At 53.8% G+C, this 23,094-nt stretch overlaps 2 protein-coding genes across 3 annotated transcripts; both read right to left on the bottom strand.

The window, feature by feature from the left end:
* Window positions 1-1,760: 1,760 nt before the first annotated feature.
* FGF5 (fibroblast growth factor 5) lies at window positions 1,761-9,929 on the bottom strand. The gene is made up of 3 exons (XM_061345870.1): window positions 9,573-9,929; window positions 7,146-7,249; window positions 1,761-2,910 (listed from the first exon to the last, which is right to left on the bottom strand). Exons 1-3 carry the CDS (start codon window positions 9,877-9,879, stop codon window positions 2,569-2,571), a joined length of 753 nt encoding a protein of 250 aa, XP_061201854.1. The 5' UTR covers window positions 9,880-9,929; the 3' UTR covers window positions 1,761-2,568.
* Window positions 9,930-16,961: 7,032 nt separating this feature from the next.
* Window positions 16,962-22,409, bottom strand: PRDM8 (PR/SET domain 8). 2 transcript variants are annotated; one of them, XM_061345868.1, is made up of 4 exons: window positions 22,274-22,409; window positions 19,228-19,448; window positions 18,761-18,992; window positions 16,962-18,565 (listed from the first exon to the last, which is right to left on the bottom strand). In XM_061345868.1, the coding sequence occupies exons 1-4, from the start codon at window positions 22,290-22,292 to the stop codon at window positions 17,157-17,159; spliced, it is 1,881 nt and encodes a 626-aa protein (XP_061201852.1). In that variant the 5' UTR covers window positions 22,293-22,409; the 3' UTR covers window positions 16,962-17,156. The 2 variants fall into 2 exon arrangements, with proteins under 2 accessions (XP_061201852.1, XP_061201853.1); XM_061345869.1 differs by lacking the exon at window positions 22,274-22,409 and adding an exon at window positions 20,814-21,460.
* Between the last annotated feature and the right edge of the window lie 685 nt (window positions 22,410-23,094).

The following is a 23,094-nucleotide window of genomic DNA, read 5'->3' as shown; positions in this document are numbered from 1 at the left end:
GCGCTCCCTCAGACAGCTCTGAAACATGATAAATGATCTTGTCCTTTCTGGAAACAGTGAGGGGCATCAGAAGAAATGCTTGTCAGACAGACCCACATGCACAAGGCAATGGCAATGCTCATCTTCTGCAGGCATAGAGGCTGCAGGAAGGCTGGCATCCAGGTGGGACCAGCAGCATCCCTCCTCCCTTGGGTAACTCCCAAGGGCAATGGGCTGGAACTGTGGCCCCCTGTGCTCCCATCTCTGCAAGCGGCACTTCCCAGTAGTTGCTATGGCAAATGCTGGATACTGCTATTGGAGATCAGTTCAGGGTCAGGTTTTGCCCAGAAACACATGGATCGAATAATATTTTTTTTTTTCATACAGGCTAGTTATCGACAAGAATCACAGACTGGTTTCAAGGCACCTTAACACTCATCCAGTTCAAATCGCCTGTCACAGGAAGGGACACCTTCCACTAGATCAGGTTTCTCCAAGCCCCATCCAACTTGGCCTTGAAACACTTCTAGAGATAGGGCAGCCACAGTTTCTATGGGCAACCTGTGTCAGTGCCTCACCACCCTCACAGGGAAGGTTTGTCCTTAATATTAAAAATAGACCTTTTCCCTCTGAGGGAAAGCAGTGGCACCAAGAGAATGGCACACTCACCCCTCTCTAACCTACCCCTGGACCTCCAGGCACGTATACTGGGCAGAGACTGGCACTCTCCTACACAGCTCCAGCAACTGTTTTCATCTGACTAAATTCATTTAGGTGGCCCCATGGTTCAGGGGGCATTAATTACACCTCATTGTGCCTGGCTGCTGGTCAGCAGAATTCAAGCAGTATTTCTTGAATTCTTCAAATTCAAGGGCTGTCCCACTAGAAGTGGCACGAGTATTCAACTTGCGCACCCCTGCTATAGCTTGGCCCCCAAAAAACAGGCCATTTCAGGTACAGAATGCAGAGCATGGCACACAAAGGAAGCATGTGCACTGATTTGGTTCTGCTCCACCCCATCACTGATACCAAACCCTCTGACAAAGCCACACACAGAAGCTGAGTTAGTGACACTCATTTTTCTCCTTCAGGGAAATAAAAAGTCAAAACCCCATACGTCGAGCAGACAGGCAAGAGATTACACAACCAGGTTATAAAATGAAGCATGACAAGATTTTATTCCAGCACCCCCATCCATCCCTGCATGTGGAGCACATGCCTCTGTGCAAAAGCATTTTGTGACTGCTTGAGGCAGATGTGTTCAACTAGAGGCTGCCCAGAAAGACAACAGGTGAAGAACTATGATTCCGATGGCAATAACCATCTGTACCATGATCAGGTTTGGAAAGGCTCAGCAGTGCTGCCTGCCCTTATTATTGCTTCTCCACACTCACAGGGCTTACGCTGGAAGGATTTTGCCAGTGCAAGCCCACCTGGGCTCTTCTTAAGGCTTAACTGGTGAAGTTCAGTGCTACCATTTTCTGTATGCAACACTGATTAAAACCTCCAAATGCACAATTACTCCACAGGTTACACAATGAAGAAACAATTCCACAATCAGAACCACAGGGCAGCCTAGGTGGGAAAAAAAAAAACACACCACTTCTGAATGTACAAGATGTAGCATTTATTGCTACATCACCACCCTTGCTATGAAATAAAACCCTTTCTCCCTGCTCTGGCAGTGTCTTGTGAATGATAAAAGAAATCAGCAGTGGTAACTGTTGGAAGAAAGCAGGGAGTACTGAGGCAGGGGGCAAACGATCCCCAGGGAACAGGGGCACAGAAGGTGGTCCCCTCACCATGTGAGCAGGAATGCCACAGGGCCAGGGCAGAGGTACTTTAAACATAGATGTCAATGCCATCCTTTGATAGACAAAGGAGACTCACTCCTCCAGATGTCCAGGGGATAACAGGAAAGACAACCAGGAGCAGGGCTGCAAACAGTCACCCTCCCCAAGCCTGCAACTCTTTAACAAAAAATAATATATATACATATATTATTGCCAGCAAAGCTTTAAGCCCCCCTTGCACCACAGATAAGGGGAATCCATTTGTTGGGCTTGATCTTCTTGCAGATGGAAGAAGCTTGTTTGTAGGTGAAGGGGAAGGGGCAAACCTGGGTATCTGGTGTCTGAAGTTGGAGGAAAAAAGTGCAGCAAAAAGGAGATGCCAAAAAAAAAACAACCCCCGAAAAGAAAAAAGCATTTAACAGGTTGGCTCTGAACATGTCTCTTGTATGAAAATGATTGTCAAGAGAGTCATTAGTGAAAATAAGGTAAGAAAACATGTTTGCTGTAGAGGTATCTTTCTGCTCCTTTCACCACCAGAAAACTAACCCAGTGTCCACCAAGCGTTTTCTGTTCACTGCAGGAATACTCTTTGGAAAGCCCGAGTTACACACTCCAGCGCATGCCTCCAAGGATGCCATCCACTTTGTGGGGTGAAGAGAAGACCCTGAGCCCAACATGGCTACATGGAGCATCGCCACATTCATCCAGGGAGGGGGGACGCAGGTCTCCCAAAGGGTCACCTCAAAATACACCCAGGCACTGGGTGTCTCCTGTGCCACATCCCCCAGATGGTGCACTATCCAAAGCGGAACTTCAGCCGGTACTTGATGGGTCCAGGGTTTTTCCGAGGTGGGGATGGGGCAACCTTTGGTTTTGGTGGCAGGAGCTTTTTCTCTGGGAGAGTGATGGTGAAGGCAAGCTCAGGGAGCTGGGGCTGCCAGAAGCGGGGTAGGAAGTGTGTGGAGACATGCTGGGGCCGGGCACGGGGACTGCAGCCACGCTTGGCTTTGCCACGCTTGTTGAGGGCCACGTACCACTGTCGCCCCGAGTGTGGGCTGCGGTGCACAGCTGAGGCGTATGTGTTGTAGCTGTTCTCCTGGAAGCGCTCCCGAAACTGGCAGTCCGCTGTGAACCGGGCCTGCAGGACAGAGCCAGGGTGCTATTAACAAAAGGATGGTCAAACCCATCCCCTGCCCTGCAACATTCACTGGGTGTTTCAGTCTTCCCCAAAAGAGGCCCCTTTGGGGGACTTTGCGTTGAAATCACCAACATGGGACACTTGGGAAACCCACTCCAAGTCCACTGGGCACCCAACAATTTGGAAGCCCCCCAGCACAGATACTTCTGGTAGCTGCTCTCCACCCAGCTTTGGACTTTCTTGGAAAAAACAGGCTTGTCCTGCCCTAGCAGCACCCTTCTCTCCTGCCCCAGCTCTCCTCCTGCCCTACTCAACACAGGGAGGATGTGGCTCCAAACCCCTGGTGCTGCAGTCCCCACAAGGACCCAAGGATTGAGCCCAGCTTCATCTCCGTTCCCACCCTCACACCCCTCACTTGGTCACTGGATCGTAACTGAACAGTCTAGAAATGCAATTTGCATGCAGATTGCCATTGCTTTACTGAACAGGGCTTTGATTGTATTGGATTTTCTTTTTCCTTTTTCATCTTAAATGAACTCAGGCTGTTTGCCCCTTGATAAACTCAAGGAATTACTTGCACGCAACAGTGCTGCCTCTTAAATTGGGCAGCTGCACTGGCTACTGGACAGCCGGGGGGATGATACCCCATTGCCCAAGACAACTGGCTGAATTTCACCCTTGTGCTTGTCAAAGGGGAGGAATTAAAACAAAAAAACACAACTAAACCAACCAAAAGGCACATAGAAATACACAAATAGAGCCTTAACACCCCAGGTATGTACCCACAGACCTGGAACACCTGGCTGCAGGATCCAGCAACCCCTCCGACATCCTTTGCTATGCTTGAAGCCGATTGTGGGCATGGTACCTGTTGGCCTGACAGATCCTCCAGCCACGCTTTGAAACTACTGATGGGAAAGGGATAATGAGCTCTCGAGCTTTGAAAAACTCAAGCAATGGATAAGACAACCCCCAAACAGTGCTTTATAACTATGCAGACAGCCCAACTAGCTCAGATCACTTTTAAATGCCTAATTTAACCAGAAAATCATAGAATCATAATCCTACAATGAAAGTAGCAGAGTCCCCAGCCTGCCATGTGGGGTTTCTTCTTCATAGCACTTTGAAATAAGTCTCCTTTTGCTCTTTGCGTGAAAGAAACAACACCCTGATGCTTTACCTGTCTGTTATCCTCACTGCTGTATCACCCATGCAGGACTGTTTACCCTCCTGAGGTGAGGCTTTGCTGACCCTTTGCTGCTCTTGATGTCCCAGCACATGCTGTTGTGCTTAGGAAAGACACCCCTGTGTCATCCCTTGCACAGGGAGGTTTTAGGATTGACAAAGTATCAGTGAAAGAGTGCTCAGTGCAAAAGGCCTGAAGCAAGCCCTTTGAACAGTGAGAAATGGCAAGAGAAGACTTTTTTGGGGCAGGAGATAAAGTTGGCTGCCCCGCCCACTGCCCACAGCCAGAATCTGATACCAAAACAGGTTCCAGTGGGCTTTGCAAATGCTACTGTGAGTAGGGTAAGGTGCTTGTGCCCCTGCTCATCCATATCCCTGTACAGATGGGTAAGCTCACTGCTGATTTACTCATGGGAAAGCCAAACTGGTGCTCCCAATCTGGCCCAGCATGTCTGGGGCAAAGCCTCCCCAGAGGGAGATGGCAGTAAGAAGGCTCCCAAGCTCCCCAGCCACAGCATTGCAGGAAAATTTCCTGCTTAAAGTGGTCTGGGGGAACTTCTTCAACAGGAACTGTAACGATAGGGCAAGAGGGAATGAGTTTAAACAGAAACAGGGTAAGTTCAGGTTAGATATAAGCAAAAAGTTCTTTACTGTCAGGGTGGTGAGGCACTGGCACAGGCTGCCCAAAACATGATAAATGCTCCATCACTGGCAGTATTCAAGTCCAGGTTGGACAGAGCCTTGGGTGACATGGTCTAGTGTGAAGCATTGCTGCCCGTGGCAGGGGGGTGAACTGGATGATCTTAAGGTCCTTTCCAACCCAAACCACTTTATGCATTTAATGAGCTGCTCCCTAAGAGCTGGAGTAGCATCCCTTTCCAAAGGTGTGCGGGATCCCAGAACTGGGCACAGAAGGGTGCCAGACAGCAAACCACCTTGCAAACCACTTCGTGAAGCTCATCAGCTGCTCCTTCACCATCACCCTGACAGCTTTCCATAAATCCCACCCTCTCAGCTCAGCAGCCACACCATTTCCACTGAGGAAAAGACATTTTCCCCAGTGTACTGGCTGCCCATTGGATTTGTTCTGTGGCAGCTCCAGAAACAATCATGAAGAGCAATCCTGAAGTCAAAACAATTTCAAAATCCAATTCAACAGCAAATAGCCCCAGAGAAGGACAAAGCATTCCATCAGCTCAGACCAACTCCTGAGAAAGGAGAGTTACCCAAGACCCCAGTGGGCAAATCTGTCCTCTGGGGTTCGTGACAAGACTGACACCAAACCCCCTCCTGCCTGTCCCATGCCAAAAAAATACAAACAGGAAACCAAGGATTTATAAATGAGGAAAAAGCCATCTGTGCATGTAACTGATAATTGCCGAGATTACTGTCATTTTCTGAAGGAAGAAGGAGAAAGAAGGAAGGAAGAAGAGCTGCCATAAAATGTGAAGCTGGGATAAAGCTGGGCTCTGAGAGACTGCTTTCCTACAGGAATGACTTTTAGCTGCAGTTCAGCACAAAGTCACTGGCATGACTCCCATATCAAAGCACTGCCCTGAGTGACGGGCACAGGACACACTTTGTACTGCTCAAAACTCATTAGGCCATGAAATAACTTTATCCTGTCAAAGCAGGAAAGAACAACAGATGCTGGGTTTGCATTATCGGTGTTATTTAGCCCAGCAATCTTTATACATTTGGGTCAAGTTTCTACAAATTTGTGGCTTTCATCTGAGCAGGGCATCGTGTGTCCTCACCCCCACCCTGACCCACCTAATTGATGTCCCCCTCTGGCTTTGCCTTTTGTGTGCTGATAATTAACCATACACTGACAAGGTTTTATTTGATTTCTGACTGTGCCAGGGCATAAATCAAGGCTTCTGCTCAAATAAGTGGCCTATTGTAAACCACAAGGGAGGAAAGGTTCTGGAGGGCCCAGGGATCACTCTCTGTCTACTTCCCTCTCCTCTCCATCCTTCACCTTTCCACTGCTCCCCACCTGTTCTTCCTGTTTCCCACCCTGCCTCCTTCCCTCATGCTTTCCTTCACCATTCCCCCTTTCCCCTAGATGCTATTCCTGGTCCTACTTTTCTTCCTAAAATAAGCAACCACATGCTTACCCTTTAAGCATTGTTAGGTTTCAGGAGCAACACTCCAGTAAGACTCAAGGGAGAAAGAGGCAAGTTCATAAATCTCACATGAAGGCAAGATGCAAGCTCAAGCAGCATAAGCACATCACATAGCTTACATCCACTTCACGACCAGGAGGCTTGACTTATAGCCACAGGGCAGGCAATTGGCTTTTCCCTCTTCTAGGCTGGGAATAAACTTGGGTGACAGGTTGTCAGAGATGCTGCCTTAAAAATGCCTTTCTTTGGGTGTTGCATTTACACATACACCTTTAAAGGGTGATGACTTTCATGTCAGCACAGTTGTCACTTTGATTTCTTTGAATGGTCTCAGGAACTAACAGGAAAAAATTAGGCAACAGCTTCTTGAATTTGAAAAAAAGTAAAAGCAATTTACAGGATTGGTTCAACAGAAGCAGCATGTAAAAAGCACAGTTAAAACCGCAGAAAACCCCAGATTTCAGGAAAACATCCAGCAGAAACAGGAATTAATGGAAATTCTCTAATTTGTCTGCAGTTCTTGCACAAAGGCTGGATCTCACCTGCCTGAAATCCTGGGGATGTTTTTCCCCATGGGAGAACCCAGCTCAAACTCCAGAGTCACAGCCCCTTTCCCACTAATGGGCACAGGCAGGCTCCTGGTGCCTCTCGTGTCGCTCACCAGGAGACATTTGGCTGAAGCCATCTGCATGATCTGCTGCAGAAGGTGCTAAAAATATCCCAGCAATGCTGAAAGAACAAGTCCTTTTGATGCAAGTACCCAACTGTAGGAAAGGAAAAAGTACTTCCCTTGGTTAGATGTAAACGCCAGTCAGGCTAAATGCCAAAGGGGCTTGGCACATCAGGATCACAGCGTGCACGTGGAAGTGTCCCAAGGCCTTTAATAAACAACAGATACTGAGAAGCAGGGGGTTTACTTACACTTGCATGGAGTTTTCCTTTTTTTGACATCGCTAAAAATTTGTTGCTGAAAACTCCTCGTATTCCTACAATCCCCTGAGACACAGCAAATATTTCCAAAATACCTAGGATGACAGAAATCCCAAAATAAATCACAGTTCTTTTCACATCAGTGTGACAAAAAAAAAAAAAAAAAAAAAAGTTAAAAAACCTCAGGCTCATAGGTTTGCATTTCCTCTTCACAGGACTCTGCTCCACAGCGCTCCTGCTCTATCCTTCTGCCCCATAGACCTGCATTCACTGCGGGATGGCTACAGGGTGGTGATTTAGTTATGCTTAGTTTTAAAAAGCTGCCTTTTAGAGGCCTAATTATGACTCTGCTGTGACAGAATTTCACTTCCGGGGAAATCTCTCTCAAGATCGGGAAAATTCCCCTGCTGCTGAGATCAGCCTTGCCCATCATCCTCCCATGCATACCAAACTCTGGAAATCACAGTGTCATACACCCTATTTGGGGCTAGAAGTACCAATAATTGTTTCATAGGCCCCTCCTCACAGCAGGACCTGGGCAGTGGGGTGCCACACAGCCCAGCCACAAGAAAACAAGCTGTATTCCCCTCAGTGGGGTATTTTCCAAGTGGGACTGGGCTCTGGTCCCTGGCTAGCATGACCTTTAATTTTACAGCAGAGCTTCCATCTCCTGCTGAAGCCTCCTGTTCAGAAACAGCACCAAAATGTTTCTCTTCCTCACACAGCGTGGTATCCTGCAGGCAGAGAAGGGGTGGCAGCAGGGCTCAGTCATCCCCCCCAACACTCCGACCAGCCACATAAGCCACACATTCCCAATGTGCCTTTCCCACCCTGGGAAAAAAAGTGTTGCTACCCTTAGGAGGGGAGTCTCAGTGGCCCGGGAAAGTATCTCACCCAGCCCCAGCGAAGGGCCATGCTGATTAACATGCCAAGAGCAAACATGAAGCTGCCTTAAATCCCTGAGGCTGGGGGATCAGTTCACCACTTCCCATGTTTATTTTAAGGAGGAAGCACAGCTCCTGGCACCAAAGGCCTGGGGGACACTCGGGGGGGGGGGGGGGGGCTGCTGAGCCACCCCTCCACACCCCACATGCCCCAGTGGGGCATGGAGTTGTGCAGTCCCACTGCAAAAGGCACACACCTTCTGCGGCACATTTTCTGTCCTCAAAGGCACCCCAAAACCTGATGGCCTTTGTGGGGGGAGGGAGACATACTCCTGGTTATTTGGGTCAAGCCCCATAGGGACAAAGGTGAGGTTTCCCTGCCAAAAGCCAATCTCCTCCCCATGGGGGATGGTTCCTTGGTGCAAGACCCCAACACAGCTCCCACTGATACTGGTACATGCTCCAAAGTGCAGAGGTGATCACCTCCCCAGGGGAAAATTTCAGGTTAAAGGGAACGGAACTTTGCATAACCCAAGACCCTGTGAGACAGCTGTGGTGTCCAAGGCTATACACGTCGCCCTCTGCAGAGCAGGGTGCAAGCAGCCCCTCCAAACTCATGTCTTCCAAAAGAGCCCCAGCAGGGATGCTCCCGTTCTCAAACCCATCCCCTAACCCTCTTGCAGCCACCATCAACATCACTCCTCAAAACTCCAAGCAGGATTTCTGGTCTCCCAGCACCCCTTCATGGGGCCATGGCAGATTAGAGCCTGAATTATTTGGTCCTGGCCAGATGTGGCCATTGCTCCCTGACTGTGCCTGACAGAACCATGTGTGCTGCCAGGGTCACCTCAGGCCCGAGCCCTCAGGCTTTTTAAGTGATTTTTCATCCCTGCCTGCCATTTTATTCCCTCTAACAGGATATCACAGCAACCCCAACCCAAAGGATAAGCCATGAGTTATCACAGCTTTCTTTCAGAGGAACGTCAGCCTTAGTCCTATTTTTAAACTAAATATATCCTATCACTGTGCTGGAAGAATGAGAATGCAGAGGGAAGGATAGAAAAGTTACATGGGGAAAAGACTGGAAAGGGGAGGGCGATGGAGAGCCCAGTGCAGCATCCTCCCCTGCTATACCCCAGTGAGGTGCTATGGCAGGAGTACAAACCTCGCACCTTCACACCAATCCCCATGGATTTGCTTCTTCAATGCAGATGAACCCCACCGGGTGGGAATTCCCAAAGCAAGGAGTGCATAGCTCACTTTACTCCCGGGGGGCAGCATCCCACTTGAGTCTGCAGGATACAGCACCCCAGCCTCCCGGGACAGCCAGCATCCCAAACTCCCCTTTCCCAGGTGAATTTGGGGTGCAGCCCAGGCTGCAGCTCACCCTAGGCAAGGTTAGCAGGGACCTAGGAGCTCCATCTCCCCCGAGGGAACACCTCAGGGATGGAGATGCTGTAGCCCCAGGGTTCTCCGATGTCCCCCGACCCCGACCCCGCCCCCCTCGGCCGGTGTTCCCCAGCAGTGCACTCACTGAGCGGGCTTGCGTCGTGGGCTCCGTCCACCCGTCCATCGGGGTGTAGCTGGAGGTGGAAGCCGATGCCCACCCGGCAATACAACCGGCCCCGCCGCCGCCCGGGGCGGCTCCGCGGGAAGCGGCTCTGACCCGCTGCGGCTGTCGCTGAGGAAGAGGAAAAAGATGAAGGAGCGGGGGCGCCCGGCTGAGCACCACCGGGTATCGGCTCCCGCCGGGCACAGGCGGGCAGGGCGAGGAGGAGGAGAAAAAGGAAGAGGAAGGACGGGCTCATGATGCCGGTGGGAGGGAGGGCGCAGCGAAGCATCCCGCTCCGCCGCCGAGCCCCGGTGGGGAGACTGGGCAGGGAGAGGGCCGGGACGCCCTTCGCCGCGGACGGGGTATTTATAAACGGGCGGCGGCCCCGCACCTGTGTCCGGCCCCAGCCGCGCCGAGACACCCCCTCCCCCGGCCCTCCCTCCCCCGCGGCAGATGCTGGGGCTCAGGGGGCGCATAAATCTGGGGAATTAACTTGTCCGTCCCGCCGAGATGGAGGCGCGGGAGCCTCGCCTCGGGTTACCGCCGAGAAATACCGTGTCAGCGGCTGCACAGCGGCCGGGCAGCGGGGCTCGGTGGAGCCCCCGGGACCGAGAAGGGATTGGGTTGCACCCCCCTGGCCTGGGGGTGCAGGGGATGACAGGCGGCAGCTGCACAGCACAGCCCCCTCCCCGGGCAAGGGGAGCAGACCTGGAGCTGCAGGCAGCACCCCGAGTGCAAAACCCCCCATGTGGTGGCTTCTCCAAGAGCAGCCCTTTGGGTTCATGGGGGACTGTCAGCACTGGCATTACCAAAGCTCCCCCTGACAACACCTGAAGGCGTTCAGGGAAGCACTGAGCCTTGTCTGCTCACAATATCCCCCCCCCCCCCCTCATTCCCAGGGAGGCAGGATCACAGCCCCTTGGCTTCCCACCGCTAGCATGGTAACCCCAACACGTGCCCACTGCCTTGCCAATACCAGCAGCCGTATTTCTTCCCGATTACAAAAACAACTGCCACACAACACCACACACAAGAGAAGTCCCTGTGGCAACAGCCTATCCATCACCCTAGCACAGCACCAAGCACACTCCTCTTTTTCCAGCTCTTGAGGCTGCTTGAGGTTCCCTGCCATCTCCTGAGCCCACCTCTACAAAAGCCAAGACTGGGCAAACTTGCCCTGCCCAGCATGTACCCAAACTCAGCACCCACATGCCCTTACTTCTATTGTAAACCTGGTTGGGGGGGGCCCCCGCTCCATACCCAGAGAATGCTCTGCAGCCAGGCTGTACCCAGGGATCAGGTTCAGCAGGAAGGAGGCAAAGTGGTGGCATGCCACAAGGTGACCATTGCCCTGGGAGGAAGCTGAAAGTCAGGGGCACAGTCAGGGACACACACTGGAGGGGCTGTATCCATCCCGAGTGACACCTGCCATGCTGTGTTGTGAACAGAAATGATCACACATCAACATTACTGCAATTTCAAGCTATTTATCAGCACATATATAAATGTGTATATATAGACAGCCCTATATATAGATACACATACCTGAAGGATGGTCAGAGCACTTGAAAGCTTGTTTACTCCTTCCATCTGTAGTGCTTGGCCTGGTAAAATGTGTGAATTCCACTTACCCACCTTATCTTGTTTATTTAATTGCATACCCAAGATGGCTCTAAATCCAGATCCAGGAGCCAGGCACAGACCTAAAGAGGTTATGAACCCCTCATGACATTTGCACCAGATCTGGTGTATCAGCACAGCTGAGGCACAGCCACCTCCCCTCGAGGAGGATTTCCCCTTTTGCATCTTGCTTTAAAAGCTGCAGCTATCAAAGTATAAGCCCCAGTGAAATCTCTGTTCTCCATCCCAGTCAAGGAGACTATAAACTATTCCTGCCACTGGAAGTTAAGGTAAATGTAAAAAGGTTTAAACCCTTTATCAGGGCGTGATTGGACACAAGAGCAGCTCCTGTGCCCCCATAGAGCAGCCAGCCATGCTGGCAAAGAAAGCACTCACACAAGATATTAATTATTCTTATAGGACATGGCATATTTTCATCTTCACACTGAAACCCTAAGAAACTGAACTCCCAAGCTGGCATGAACTGTACTGCCTTGGGTTGTTTTCATTTGAATCTGTTGATTAATGTAACACATGAATTTCAAAGAGCCCAAGTGTCCATGTAACATAATTCAGTAAGAAAAAAAGATAAAGCTTAAATCTAAATAAGTAGATCTAATAGTCAACTTCCTGGAATAATCCCATGTAATTGCCCTTGGCAGCAGCAGCCCTTGCACGCGCGCGCACACACACACACACACACACACACACACACACACACACCCCAGCAGCTTGTGAAGCCTAATGCTGATGTTATGTTAACTGAATTATTCAAGGCTTTGTGAAGACAAAATGGAGACGGTGAGTTGGATTTCAAGTGTAAGGTTCCTTATTTGAAGAGAAGGGGTCTTCTGAGCCTATTTGATCTGCTGAATAACACGGGGCCATGCTTCACATGGCAGGAACGTGTCCCCTTCCAAACATGAGCCCATTCCTTTTGAAGTGGACCTTAAGAATATGTGACATCAAGCCAGAGAAGTGAGCCGATTTGTGAAGCCCTAGCTCTACCAGAGCTGGCACATGCTCTGTCAGCCCTATAAACTGGAGGAATGTCCTATAACCATATTATAGGAAGCACCACTGGATCCCATGGGGTGCATGTGCATGGGTATGATGGACCCAAGCCAAGCTGTGAGAGGCTGGCAGCAGCACCCTACCAGACAACCTCAGAAGGAAAGCATGCCAGGCTTCCAGCATCACTTTTTGTTCCACTTACAGAATGGGTTATTTCACAGTATACAGCACGCTGGAGTCCATCTCTCGGGATTGAGGGGCAACACTGTACCCCTGTACTTGTGCAGGCACTAAGTGCCGTGGGATCAGCTGCTCCCTAGGAAAACACACACCACAGCATCCCAGGAGGTTGGAAAAAAAACAACTTTCTGACAAGGATTTATGGCCTGAAGGAAACTCAATGTGCAGAAAGATGCCCTGCAAGGATGGCCCTCTGGGAAGCGTCCTCCCTCCTGTGGAAGGTGCAAGCCTTAGAGAAGAAAGTCTGCAAAGAGCTGAAAGCAGACTATGTTACTAAATACATATATACATACATACATACATACACACACACAGGTGTTAAACTACATTTGTTTAATTAAGATATCTCAGGAGCCATAGGGAGCCCAGGTGCTGCCAGGTGGCATGCACCCCTTCCCCATGGGGTCTCTCAGAAGCCACTTCACTGCTGGAAAACACCAGCCTGGCACCTGTGCTGCTCCTTTACTTTCCTCTAGGAAAACATAAGGCTAAGCCAAGGCCCCCAGATGCTTCACTGAAGAGGTGCTGAGCACAGCTTCCCTGCAGCGCCCTGCCAGCACCACATTCCCACTACAGGGCCGACATACCCTATTGTGCTTCTGCAAGCAGGGGCTGGCAGCAGCCTTGCAGAACAAAAACGAACAGCTGCTGCTAGTGATTAAGCACCATCTTCAACAGACCTGCACTTACTCAGTCCTACCATTAACACAGTACTCTTCCAGCATTTTGCAGGACAGTGCTGTATTTGACAGAAACTCCTCCCATGTGTTTTTATTTTTGTGTGCATTTGTTTTAGACTCGCCATCAATATCTTCTGCACTGGGTACGACCTTCGCCCCCTCCGAATAAAACTTTAGCAGCAGGGTCTAGTTTTAGGTGCAAAGCAGAAAATAAATACTGAATAGAATTTTAGAATCCCAGACTGGTTTGAACGGGAAGGGACTTTAAAGCTCATCCAGTTCCAATGCCCTGCCACAGGCAGAGGTACCTTTCACTAGACCATACTGCTCCAAGCCCCATCCAACCTGGCCTTGAACACTGCCAGGGATGTGGCAGCCACAGCTTCTCTGGGCAACCTGTGCCAGGGCCTCACCACCCTCACAGGGAATGCTTTCTTCCCTACATCTCTCTAAGGTCATTGTTTTCAAAACAAACACCCTATTTCAGTCCTTTCTTAGCTATCCACAGCTGAATAATTCACTTTGCAGAGCTAGGTATTAGAACAAAATATTAATAGCTGGTTTGGTTTTGGTGGTTTGTTTTGGGGTTTTGTTGTTGTTGTTTGTTTTGGTTTGGGTTTTTTTATGTTTTGTTGTTGTTTGTTGGGGTTTGGGGTTGTTTTTTTTTTCAGTTTTAGCAATCTGCCCAATGCAGGTTAACTACTAATACACACTTTGAAAAGAGGGGCCCAGCCTCTTCAGGAACAACCCCAGGAAATGGTGTCCATGACCAGGCACCAGCTTTCCATTCCTCCATCATGCTGCTTGGTGTCTTCATGCTCAGCTAAAAACTCAGCTGAGATTTTTTTGGGCAACTTCTGTAGGCTGCAGTGCAGCTGGAAGGGGGCTGACCCCGACCTCAATATCAAAATGCAGTGAAAGCGGCTCTGCTCTGCTTGTGTCTGTGCAACCAGGGGTTCAGTCACCTGTGTCTGACCCCACAGATGCTATTCCACAGCTATTCCAGAGACAAAGCTCCCACTGGTTTTGTCAGGGGCAGGATCAGACCCGGGGGCAGGTAGCTGCTTTTGGCTTCAGGCTGCAGATTCAGGAGCTGTGGGGCTGCTGCTTGCATTAACATCAGACAAAAAAAACCCAAACCACAGTTTTGCCCACATGCATCAGTGGCACAGAATACACACAATTCAGAGCAGCTTTCAAATACTACTGCAGACACAAGCCTGCCCACTGCACCCTAGTAACAGCACTAATACATCAATTTGTTAGAATTACCTGTGTTTGCATAGTGCCTGGCCACATGCCTGGTCTTACCTTGAGCACTGCAGGCAGCAGGAACTGTGCTCCCCTGACAGCACTGGGGCAGGCTGAGGCCAAAAGCTGCCCTTCCTCACTCCTCAGGTGCCTCACTTCTCTGCAGCACATTGAAGACACACCTTGCAGGGTGGGTTTTGTAGCCACATGCACCAGTGTTCTAGTGTGGGTTCACAGATGCAGCTCTGTCCTTAAAGAAATGCCTGAACTGTGCCTTGGTGCTGTCTTTTCTGACCTGTGTTGCTTGGACAGAATCCCATGCCAAAGAAACCCGGCTAGTGGTGCAGCCCAGCTGGCCCCTGCGCTGTACTGAGATGCAGCACAGCATCAGCCCAGTCAGGAATAAAAAGCAATAGTGAGATTCCCTTCCTTCTTATCCCACATGCAGCATTGCTATTAATATAAGAGAGTAGGGTTTGGGCAGCGCATCCTCCTTCGCTCCCTCTCTCTGCAGTGCCCCGGGCCCCCCCCGAGCGCCGACTGCGGCCCCGAGCTGGCACCCTGGAGCCCTCACCGCGCGGACAAACCCGGCGTTAGAATGGAGCTCTGCCGCCGAACCCGCCGTGCTCGCTAGGTGGCAGTGCCCCCACGGTAACCTGCCGCCGGCATTCCTTATCCCCGCCCGGCCTCGGGCACACCGGCGTAACTATGACGGGAACCCCCGCCAAACACCGCCTTCCAACAGCGGCGACCCACCGCGCTGTTATCGCCTTTAAGGGAAGGTCCCTGGGGAGTAATTAAGGGCCTCTTCCCGCAATTAACTGCGGGCAGGTGGAGCCACGCGTGATGCCCACTTCAGTGGGTGGCTGTCAGGGGGTGCAGTGTTAGCACCTCCAGCTGGGGGGGGAGGGGGGGGGGTTAGTTATTCGCACACTCTTGGGGCTAGGCAGATTGTGGCCTTCAAGGACTAATGGAGCAAACAGCAGCTAAGGGAAGCTGTGCTGTGTGGGGAAAACCCTCAGACCGTGATCTCGGTTGCATTATCACCATATCAGGGACCGACCTGTTCTGATTTAATGGAGGGTCAGAGTCGGTTGTGAGCATCAGCTCCCCTCAGGAAGAAGCAGTAAGGCTCAAAATACACAGAGGTTTTAAGTGCGTCCTCTCCGAAGCTGCACCCAACTTCCCCCGTAGTTGTTAAATCTTTGCAGCAGGTCTGGATGGCAAACCCCCGAACACACGGCAGGAGATGCTGATAGCACCCTGAGCCCCATCTGCACAGCACTGTGGGGCTCCCAGGTTCTTCCCTGGGCTCCTGCCTGACTCACTTCCTGCTTTGCAGCCTGGCTGCTGGGCCACACACATCATCCTTGTGACGGCTGGCCCTCAGCAAGTGTTGCCAGCCGGGCTGTGGACATTTGGTTTCAACAGATCACCAAGCTGCTGCATCGGCTGGTGCTGTCCCTTGCACCCAAGAATACGTGGCTCTGACACAAAATGCACCTGCTGCAGCTCCTGCCATAGGACCAAACTGTCCCCCCATTCCCAGGGAGGATACTGAGCCCTCCCATGTGTTCCTGTCCCATCACCCCAGTAACTCACTAGGGCAGGGGGACCCACTCCCCCTCCCCTCCCAGCACTCCTTGTCTCAGGACACCCCAGGCTGGTGCTCCCCTGGGCCCTGTCACCCCAAAGGAAAAAAGGGGAAGGAAGGGAAGGGAAGGGAAGGGAAGGGAAGGGAAGGGAAGGGAAGGGAAGGGAAGGGAAGGGAAGGGGAAGTGGAAAGGGAAGGGGAAGGGAAAGGGGAGGGGGAAGGAGATGGGGAAACAGAAGGGGAAGGGAAAGGGAAAGGGGTCTCTCCTTTTCCTTGCAGCCTGGCCAGGGACCCTGTTTCCCACTGCCACCCCCTAGCATCGATTAACATCCAGGTGCTTTGAAGAAAATAAAGTCATTTATTGTCAAAGCATCCAACATACCCAGATAAACTATAAAGTTTAATAAATCTTTTCGGGGGGGGACAGGAAGAAAAAAAAAACAACAAACCAAAATCCAAAACAACAACAACAACAACAATAACAAAAACCCCAACACAACTCCGAACATTAAAGGGAAGGTAACATGGAACTACCGAGACTTCATTTCACGGGCACCAAGTGACACTCTGTAGGAATATCGAAAATAAAAATTTACCCTGACATAGAATTATTATTACATCTAAACCATAAGTGCTTAATAATTTAAGTAGAAACGTATGACAAATGCATCAATATGTTGCAATATATGACATTTTTAAAAATGTATTTTTAAAGTCTTTGTTTTTTCCTTTTTTCCCTTTTTTCCTTGCTTCCGCAACCCCCTTTTTTCTTTTTTTCCTCAATTTTTTCATTTCTTTTTTCTTTTTCCCTTTTTTCTTTATTTTTTCTACTTTTCTTTCTTTTCCATTTTTTAAGTTCTTTTTACTTGTATTCTTTTTTCTTGTATTTTTTCTTCTTTCCCATTCTTCTTTTTTCTTCCCTTTCTTTTTTCTTTTTCCTTTTTCTTTTCTTTTTTTTTTTTATTCTTCTTTTTCTCCTTTTTTCCCTCTTCTTGTTCTCCTCTTCTTCCCTGCTGCCCTCCCCATCCCTCCCCACAAAGTGAAAATGCGTGCATCGAAAGGAAAGGGAAGAAAGCACCGGGCAACCACTGCCCTCCGCGGGGGCCGGCCGGGGGGTCCCCGGGTGTGCGGGGTGTTGTTGGAGTGTGGTTGAGGGGGGTGTTCCCGCTAGTTGTGGGAGGTCATGTGGCGGGATAGGTGGTGCCGCTCTCGGAAGGACTCGTTGCAGATGGGGCACTTGAGCTTCTCCTCGCGGCGCCGCTTGACTAGGGGCTCCAGCGCATACTCCTTCTTGTGGTGGGAGCGCATGTGGTACACCAGGTCCGAGGTCATGCGAAAGGACGCGTTGCACTTTGCGCACCAGTTCTGGGCCGGCAGGCACAGCGACGTGAACGACGGCGGCAGCAGCGTCAGCGCCGACGGCAGCTGCAGCTGCAGCGGCCCTGCCGCCGCCGCCGCCACCGCCGCCGCCGCCGAGCTTTTGGGCCAGAAGGCGGTGGTGTAGAGGAAGGGGCTCTGTTTGGGCAGCCCCCCGGCGCCGCCTCCACTCCCGCCGCCGCCGCCTCCGCCCGCCGCCTCTCCGCCACCCGGCATCTTGACGGCCAGCGCCTCAGCAGAATAGAGGCGGGTGGGAGCGGCGGCGCCGTCGGAGCAGGGCTCCCCCAGGCCGCCCAGCTTCTGGCCCAGCACCAGCGGCGGGACGTGCGCGAAGGAGCGGGCGGGCTGTGAGAAGGCGCTCTTTCGCTCCTCCGCCCCCCCGCCGGGGCCGGTCCCCCCGAGCTGTGTGACGGTGGTGAAGGCGCTGCCCCGCGCCGGGCTGCCACCTTCTAGACGAGCGGGCAGCGGGACCCCGGGGCCGCTGCGGGGACATAGCCCCGGATCGCTGCCGCCTGCACCCGGTGCAACGGGGGAAGCGCGTTCCTGGCCCTCCTCGGCGCCGCCGCCGTCGGGCTCGGGGCCGCGGGCCGTCTTCTTCACCTCCACGAAGGCGCTGCGCTTGGCCTCCCCCGTCTCCGGGCTGGGCGGTGCGAAGAGGCGGCCGCCCTCCTCCAAGCCGCAGTAGGAGCCAGCGGCCCGGTACTGCTGCTGCGGGGCGCACACGGGCTCCTCCTTGGGCGCCGACGGCAGCCCGGGCCGCTCCTCAGGGAAGCGGCCTCTCGCGGCCGCCCCGGAGCCCCGCTCCTCCTCCTCGGGGTATCGTCGCTTGCCTTTCCCGGCCGCTGTCTCGGGGTCGCCCTCAGCGGGCGCCGGCCTCCCCGGGGACCCGCCGTGGCCGCTGCGGGAGTTCTCCAGCTCCCGCGCGAGGTTGTGGAAGTCCGTGGAGGGCTTGGTGCTGGCGGCGGCCCCGCCGCCGTCTGCCCCGGGGAAGGGGTGGTGGAGCGGTCCTCCGGGCTTGCAGTACTTGCCGGCCTCCTGCTCCTTGCCGACGCTGTCCTTGCTGCCGGGACCGTCGGCGGCGGGGCTAGTGGTATCTGGGCCATGCAGCCTCTTGGGGCAGCGGAACCGGAGGTGAGCGGCGAAAGGCAGCTCGAACTGGAAGCGCTGGTTGCACTCGGGGCAGGTGAAAGGCGGCGAGCCTGCAGCCGGACACACGGCACAGAGAGAGAGACGGGAGCACCGTCAGCCGGGAACGGCGACCAGTCATCCCAGGGGATTAAAGGAAAGAGAAGGGAAAAAGGGGTACCGATGGCAGCCCCCCTTCCCATCACCCCTGGCAGGGACCTCGGCCCGGCCTCCCCCCCGGCCACGGGAAGGGGTTTTGGGGCACCCACCGTTGCTGCGGGCAGGAGCCCGTGCGGGGCTGAGCAGAAGCAGCTCGGTGAGCTCTTTGCCGTACCACACCAGCAGCTCCTCGTCCTTGGCAATGCGGCGCAGAGATCGGTAGAAGAGCTGCCCACTCTTGATGTAGGCCTCCAGGTTCTGCTCCTCCCGCTCCCGCGCCGACTGCACCAGCCGCAGCCACATCAGCCCCTCCGACGAGCCATTTGCCGCCGACGTGTCCACCTACAAACCCCGTTTTCATCAACGCGCACGGACGGGTGGAGGAACCGACCGAGGGGATGGGGCCCGGCAGCCGGCAGTGAGAGACAGGGAGAGCATCCCGACGGCGGATGATCCCTCCCGGCTGCTCCCTGCGGTGAGAATGTGCTCGGGGACCAGCCGTTGGGGCGAGCGGCGGCAGGGGGCTGTCCCCGTGTGCGGGGCAAGCGGCTTGGCCCGGGAGATGTGCGGGTCTTACCCGGAATATGTAGGGGACGGTGCGCTTGTCGGTGGACTTCAGGGCGATGAAGGCAATGCTGTCGTATAGGGATGTGTGGCTCAGGACGCAGGGGCCGAAAATGGCATTTTCCGGGATGTCGCAGGTGGTGTAAACGCTGGTGAAAATGTCAGTCAAGCACTGCTGGACCGTCTTGGCGTCCCCGTCCCATACTCCCCTCTGGACGCCGGCGTCCTCCATGCCTGTGGGCGGAGAGAGGGGCAGAGCCGACGCGTTACGGCGCGGCCGAGAGACAAAATTTAAATATATATATATAATAAACAAAAAAACCAACCAGCCAAACAAAAAAAAAAATCAAAACAAAAAAAACCTCAAGAAAAACAAGAAAAGGTAGGCGAGCACTTTCACAGGTCTGGAAAAAAATAAATAAAGGCGGCGAGGAGCAGGGAAGCTGCCGCGATGATTAATATTTATCACCGAGAGCGGCGGGAGCCGGCTTCGGGCAGCAACCGGGCAGGAGCAGCGGGATCCGGCCACGGGCAGAGCCGAACAAAAAGGGGCAGCGGCTGCGACTGGCCGGTGTCGTCCCCCCACCCCCACCTCAGGTGCCCTGCTATAGGGGTAGGGCCAGGCTCTGGGCTGTGAGAGGAGCAGAGCGAATGGGTTTCAAGTGGCTTGTCATTGTCGCTGATTGCATGTCAGCTTACCTCCCGCTCCGCTCGACAAGAGGGAACGTATGTCTGCTCATTACCATAATCCAGCACTTTCCCTCCGAGACTTTAATTAAAAGCAGCAAGCAGAGGTAATTATTTTTTTACCTCGACACGCTTATTTATGGAGGAGGGTGAGCCCCGGCTCCCGAGCTGTACGAGGGGACGGATCCAGGCGAGGGCGAGGCGGGAAGGATGTTGGCAGGATGCGGGCAGAGAGCGGGCAGCAGGACGGCGGCTACTGGGCTCCGTGGGGCCGAGGCCGGGAAAAGAGCCCTCGCCCTTCCCGACTCGGTTAGTGAGAGGCTGACTCCCCTCCACCCCATCTGCCACTGAAATCGTTTAGTTCGGGCTCGCTCGGGAATAAATACTCTTTCCTCTCCGTGCTCCTACTTAACATCCGGAGCCGCTCGCACCGGGCACAGCCCCGGCGAGCCGCTGCTCTCCCCCGCTTTCGGGAGACAACAGGGTATCCCCCCCGAAACTTCGCCTCCCGGAGCGGCCGAGGCTTTCGCACCCCCCACTTTCCCGGTAACGGCCCCCGCGGGGAGGGCGTTTTCGCCTTCCCCCTGTCGCCGTCCTCGGTCCGGCGCTGCCCGGCGCATCCCTTTCCCAAAGGGATTATTTCGCCAAACGAAACAAACGGCCGCGAGCTGCCCCCGCCAAACTTTCCACCCACCCTCGCCGGGCCCCGCTCTGCTCCCCCCGATGCCGCATCTCCCTGGTCGCCCCGCGGCCGCGCTTTGTCAGGGCCGGGCGGCGCCGGGGCCGCTCCCCGGAGCCTCTGCTGCCGGGCACGGCGTCCCGGGCACGGCCGCCGCGTCCCGGCATTGTTCCCTCCGCCGGTGCCGCCGCTGTTCGCCGGCGTCGCGCTGGGGCCCCTCCGCCGGTACTCACCAGGGAGAGAAGGAATATAATCCTCGCCCGACAAGTGGCACAAAGCCGGGCTGCGGCCCCCGCTGCCTCCCGGCGCTATTGTATCAGAGCAGCTCCATGGCCGGGGCGGCGGCGGGGGCGAGGCGGGGAGGGGAGGCGGCCGAGGAGGCGAGCGGTGCAGATGGACCCGATGCAGTGAGTGACTGGCACACAGACACACACTTTTTGTTTGCTGCACATAATCTGTCCAATGACGCGTGACAGCCCACGTCCCCTCCTTTTAACCCCTTCGGGGGCTGCCCGCTCACTGCCTGCCCGCCGCCAGCCCCTCACCTGGACATCGGGTACCTACGGAAAGGGGAATAGTGGAGGGACACATCGGAGAGCGCCCATACACACGCTCCGCGTTTCCCCTGGCATCGTGCGGGTTTGGGGGCCGCCGCTCCGGCCCAGCAGTGAGTATGGGGCGGGGAGCCGGGAGGAGTCCGACGGCGGCTCTGCCCGGCACCAGGTTCCCGGCGGTCGCCTTCCCCCACTCTGTCCCGTCCGTCACCTGCCGGGCGAGTTCTCACATACACGAATAAGATCCTTCATCGCCGTGGTGAAGGCAGGCGGGGATGCCCTTGCACCGCAAGGGAAGGCGCCCGGCGGAGGCCCGACGTGCGGGTCGCGGGAGTGGCAGTGCCGGTTGCGGAGCAGGGGAGCCGCTAACGGGGCGGCCCCAGTTACGGCAGAGCTCCCCCTTCGCGGGGTGTGGGGATCGCACTACCCGCACTCGCGGGGCTCTTGGTGCCCGCGGCTACGCACGCAGGTTCGGTAAGCGGCGGACGCTCCGTGCAAAAAGGAGGGTTTCACCGCGCGGAGAAGCGTTCACTGGTTGCTCCCTCGTCGCCGTCATTTCACACACACACAAAGCCCCCCCAAGCAGGCTAAAAAATAATATTAAAAATAGAATTTAACACACACCCCCCAAATTAAACAAAAGAAGAGACAAAGCGTTTTCCAGAGAACAATGTTTGCAATCAGGGAGTAGGCTGATGTTTGGCTTTTAAATTCACTTATCCTCTACATAATTACGATTTTCCTTGCATTAGGATTAAAGACTGCATATAATATGCTTTCAACATTTATCTTATTAATTCGACAAAACACAGCGTCTGCTAAAAGCGGGGATTGTAATAACATTAAAAAGATGGGAGTCTGTAAAAATTTGGATCTTAATTCCTGCTTAAAAGTTCCCCCCCCCCCCTTTTTTTTGTGTGTGTGTGGGGGGGGTGTTTGTTTTTTGGTTTGGTTTGGGTGTCGTCCCCCCACATCCCTTATATTATTATTTTTTTTTAATGCTGCAGGGCTCGCTGCGTGACAGAAATTGTCCGAATGACTGTCATTAATGGGGGGGGGGGGGGGGGGGGAGGAAAGAAAACCTACGCATTATTTTTATTCGCGAGAATTTTAAGGGACCACTACGGTACATAAACTACCTCGAAATTGCTTCGGCATTATCTCCACAACCGAAATTCCCCGGTACCGGAAAGGACCGTAGCGGCGTTTCCGAGAATTTCTTCAGCCTCTAATGCCGCCGTACGAGCCAACCTCCGTCAGCCGCATCGCCCCAGCCTCGCAGAACGACACTTCGATGTTTGCAGGCTCTTTCCTTGGAATTTTACGCTTCCGGGCGCCACGGCCGCGAAGTGGCCACCTCAACCCCGACCGACCCCGGCAGAGCCCGATCCCGGTGCCCGCGGCGCAGAAAAGCCACCGTGAAGTACTGGCGGCTCGGAGAGAAAGCCTCTCCCCCGGCTTACCGAGAGACAGGACCGGAATTTTGGGGGTGGAACGGAGGACCCACGGCCCGGCGAGGTCTCTGATTGCCCCGCAGAGGCCGTATTCAGACTGCCTGCCGCCGCCCTAAACCACACGCGGAATATCTCGTTCTATATCCTCGTGTTATGTATAAACCTCTTGCGGAGAGCTGAGACCTGGGCTCAGGAGCTCCAGCCGCCCCACGCCGTTCCCCACTGCTTCAAGCCCCGCACAAGCACAGCGGCGACCTCCCCCCGCCCAACTTCCCCGACGGCGCCCATCGACAACCGGCTCTCCGGGAAGGAGCGTCCCCGGCAGCAGGGAAACTGCTGAGATCGGGCCAGGCAGGCAAACTGCGGTCCTACGCACTTGCAGAGCTGCTGGGCATCCAGCCCCAGGGTCTGCCCCTATCTAGAGGGGCAGGGTGACTGGCACCCCATGGGCCGGCTGAGTGGTGATGATCGGTCACCAGGATCGCTTCAGCTCTCCGAAGGAAGCA

This window comes from Neopsephotus bourkii, unplaced genomic scaffold (genome assembly GCF_033783945.1).
Source record: "Neopsephotus bourkii isolate Nb327-2 ecotype Australia unplaced genomic scaffold, CSIRO-AGI_Nbou_v1 NB_244, whole genome shotgun sequence".
NCBI lineage: Eukaryota > Metazoa > Chordata > Aves > Psittaciformes > Psittacidae > Neopsephotus > Neopsephotus bourkii.
This window is presented reverse-complemented; position numbering and strand designations above follow the sequence as displayed.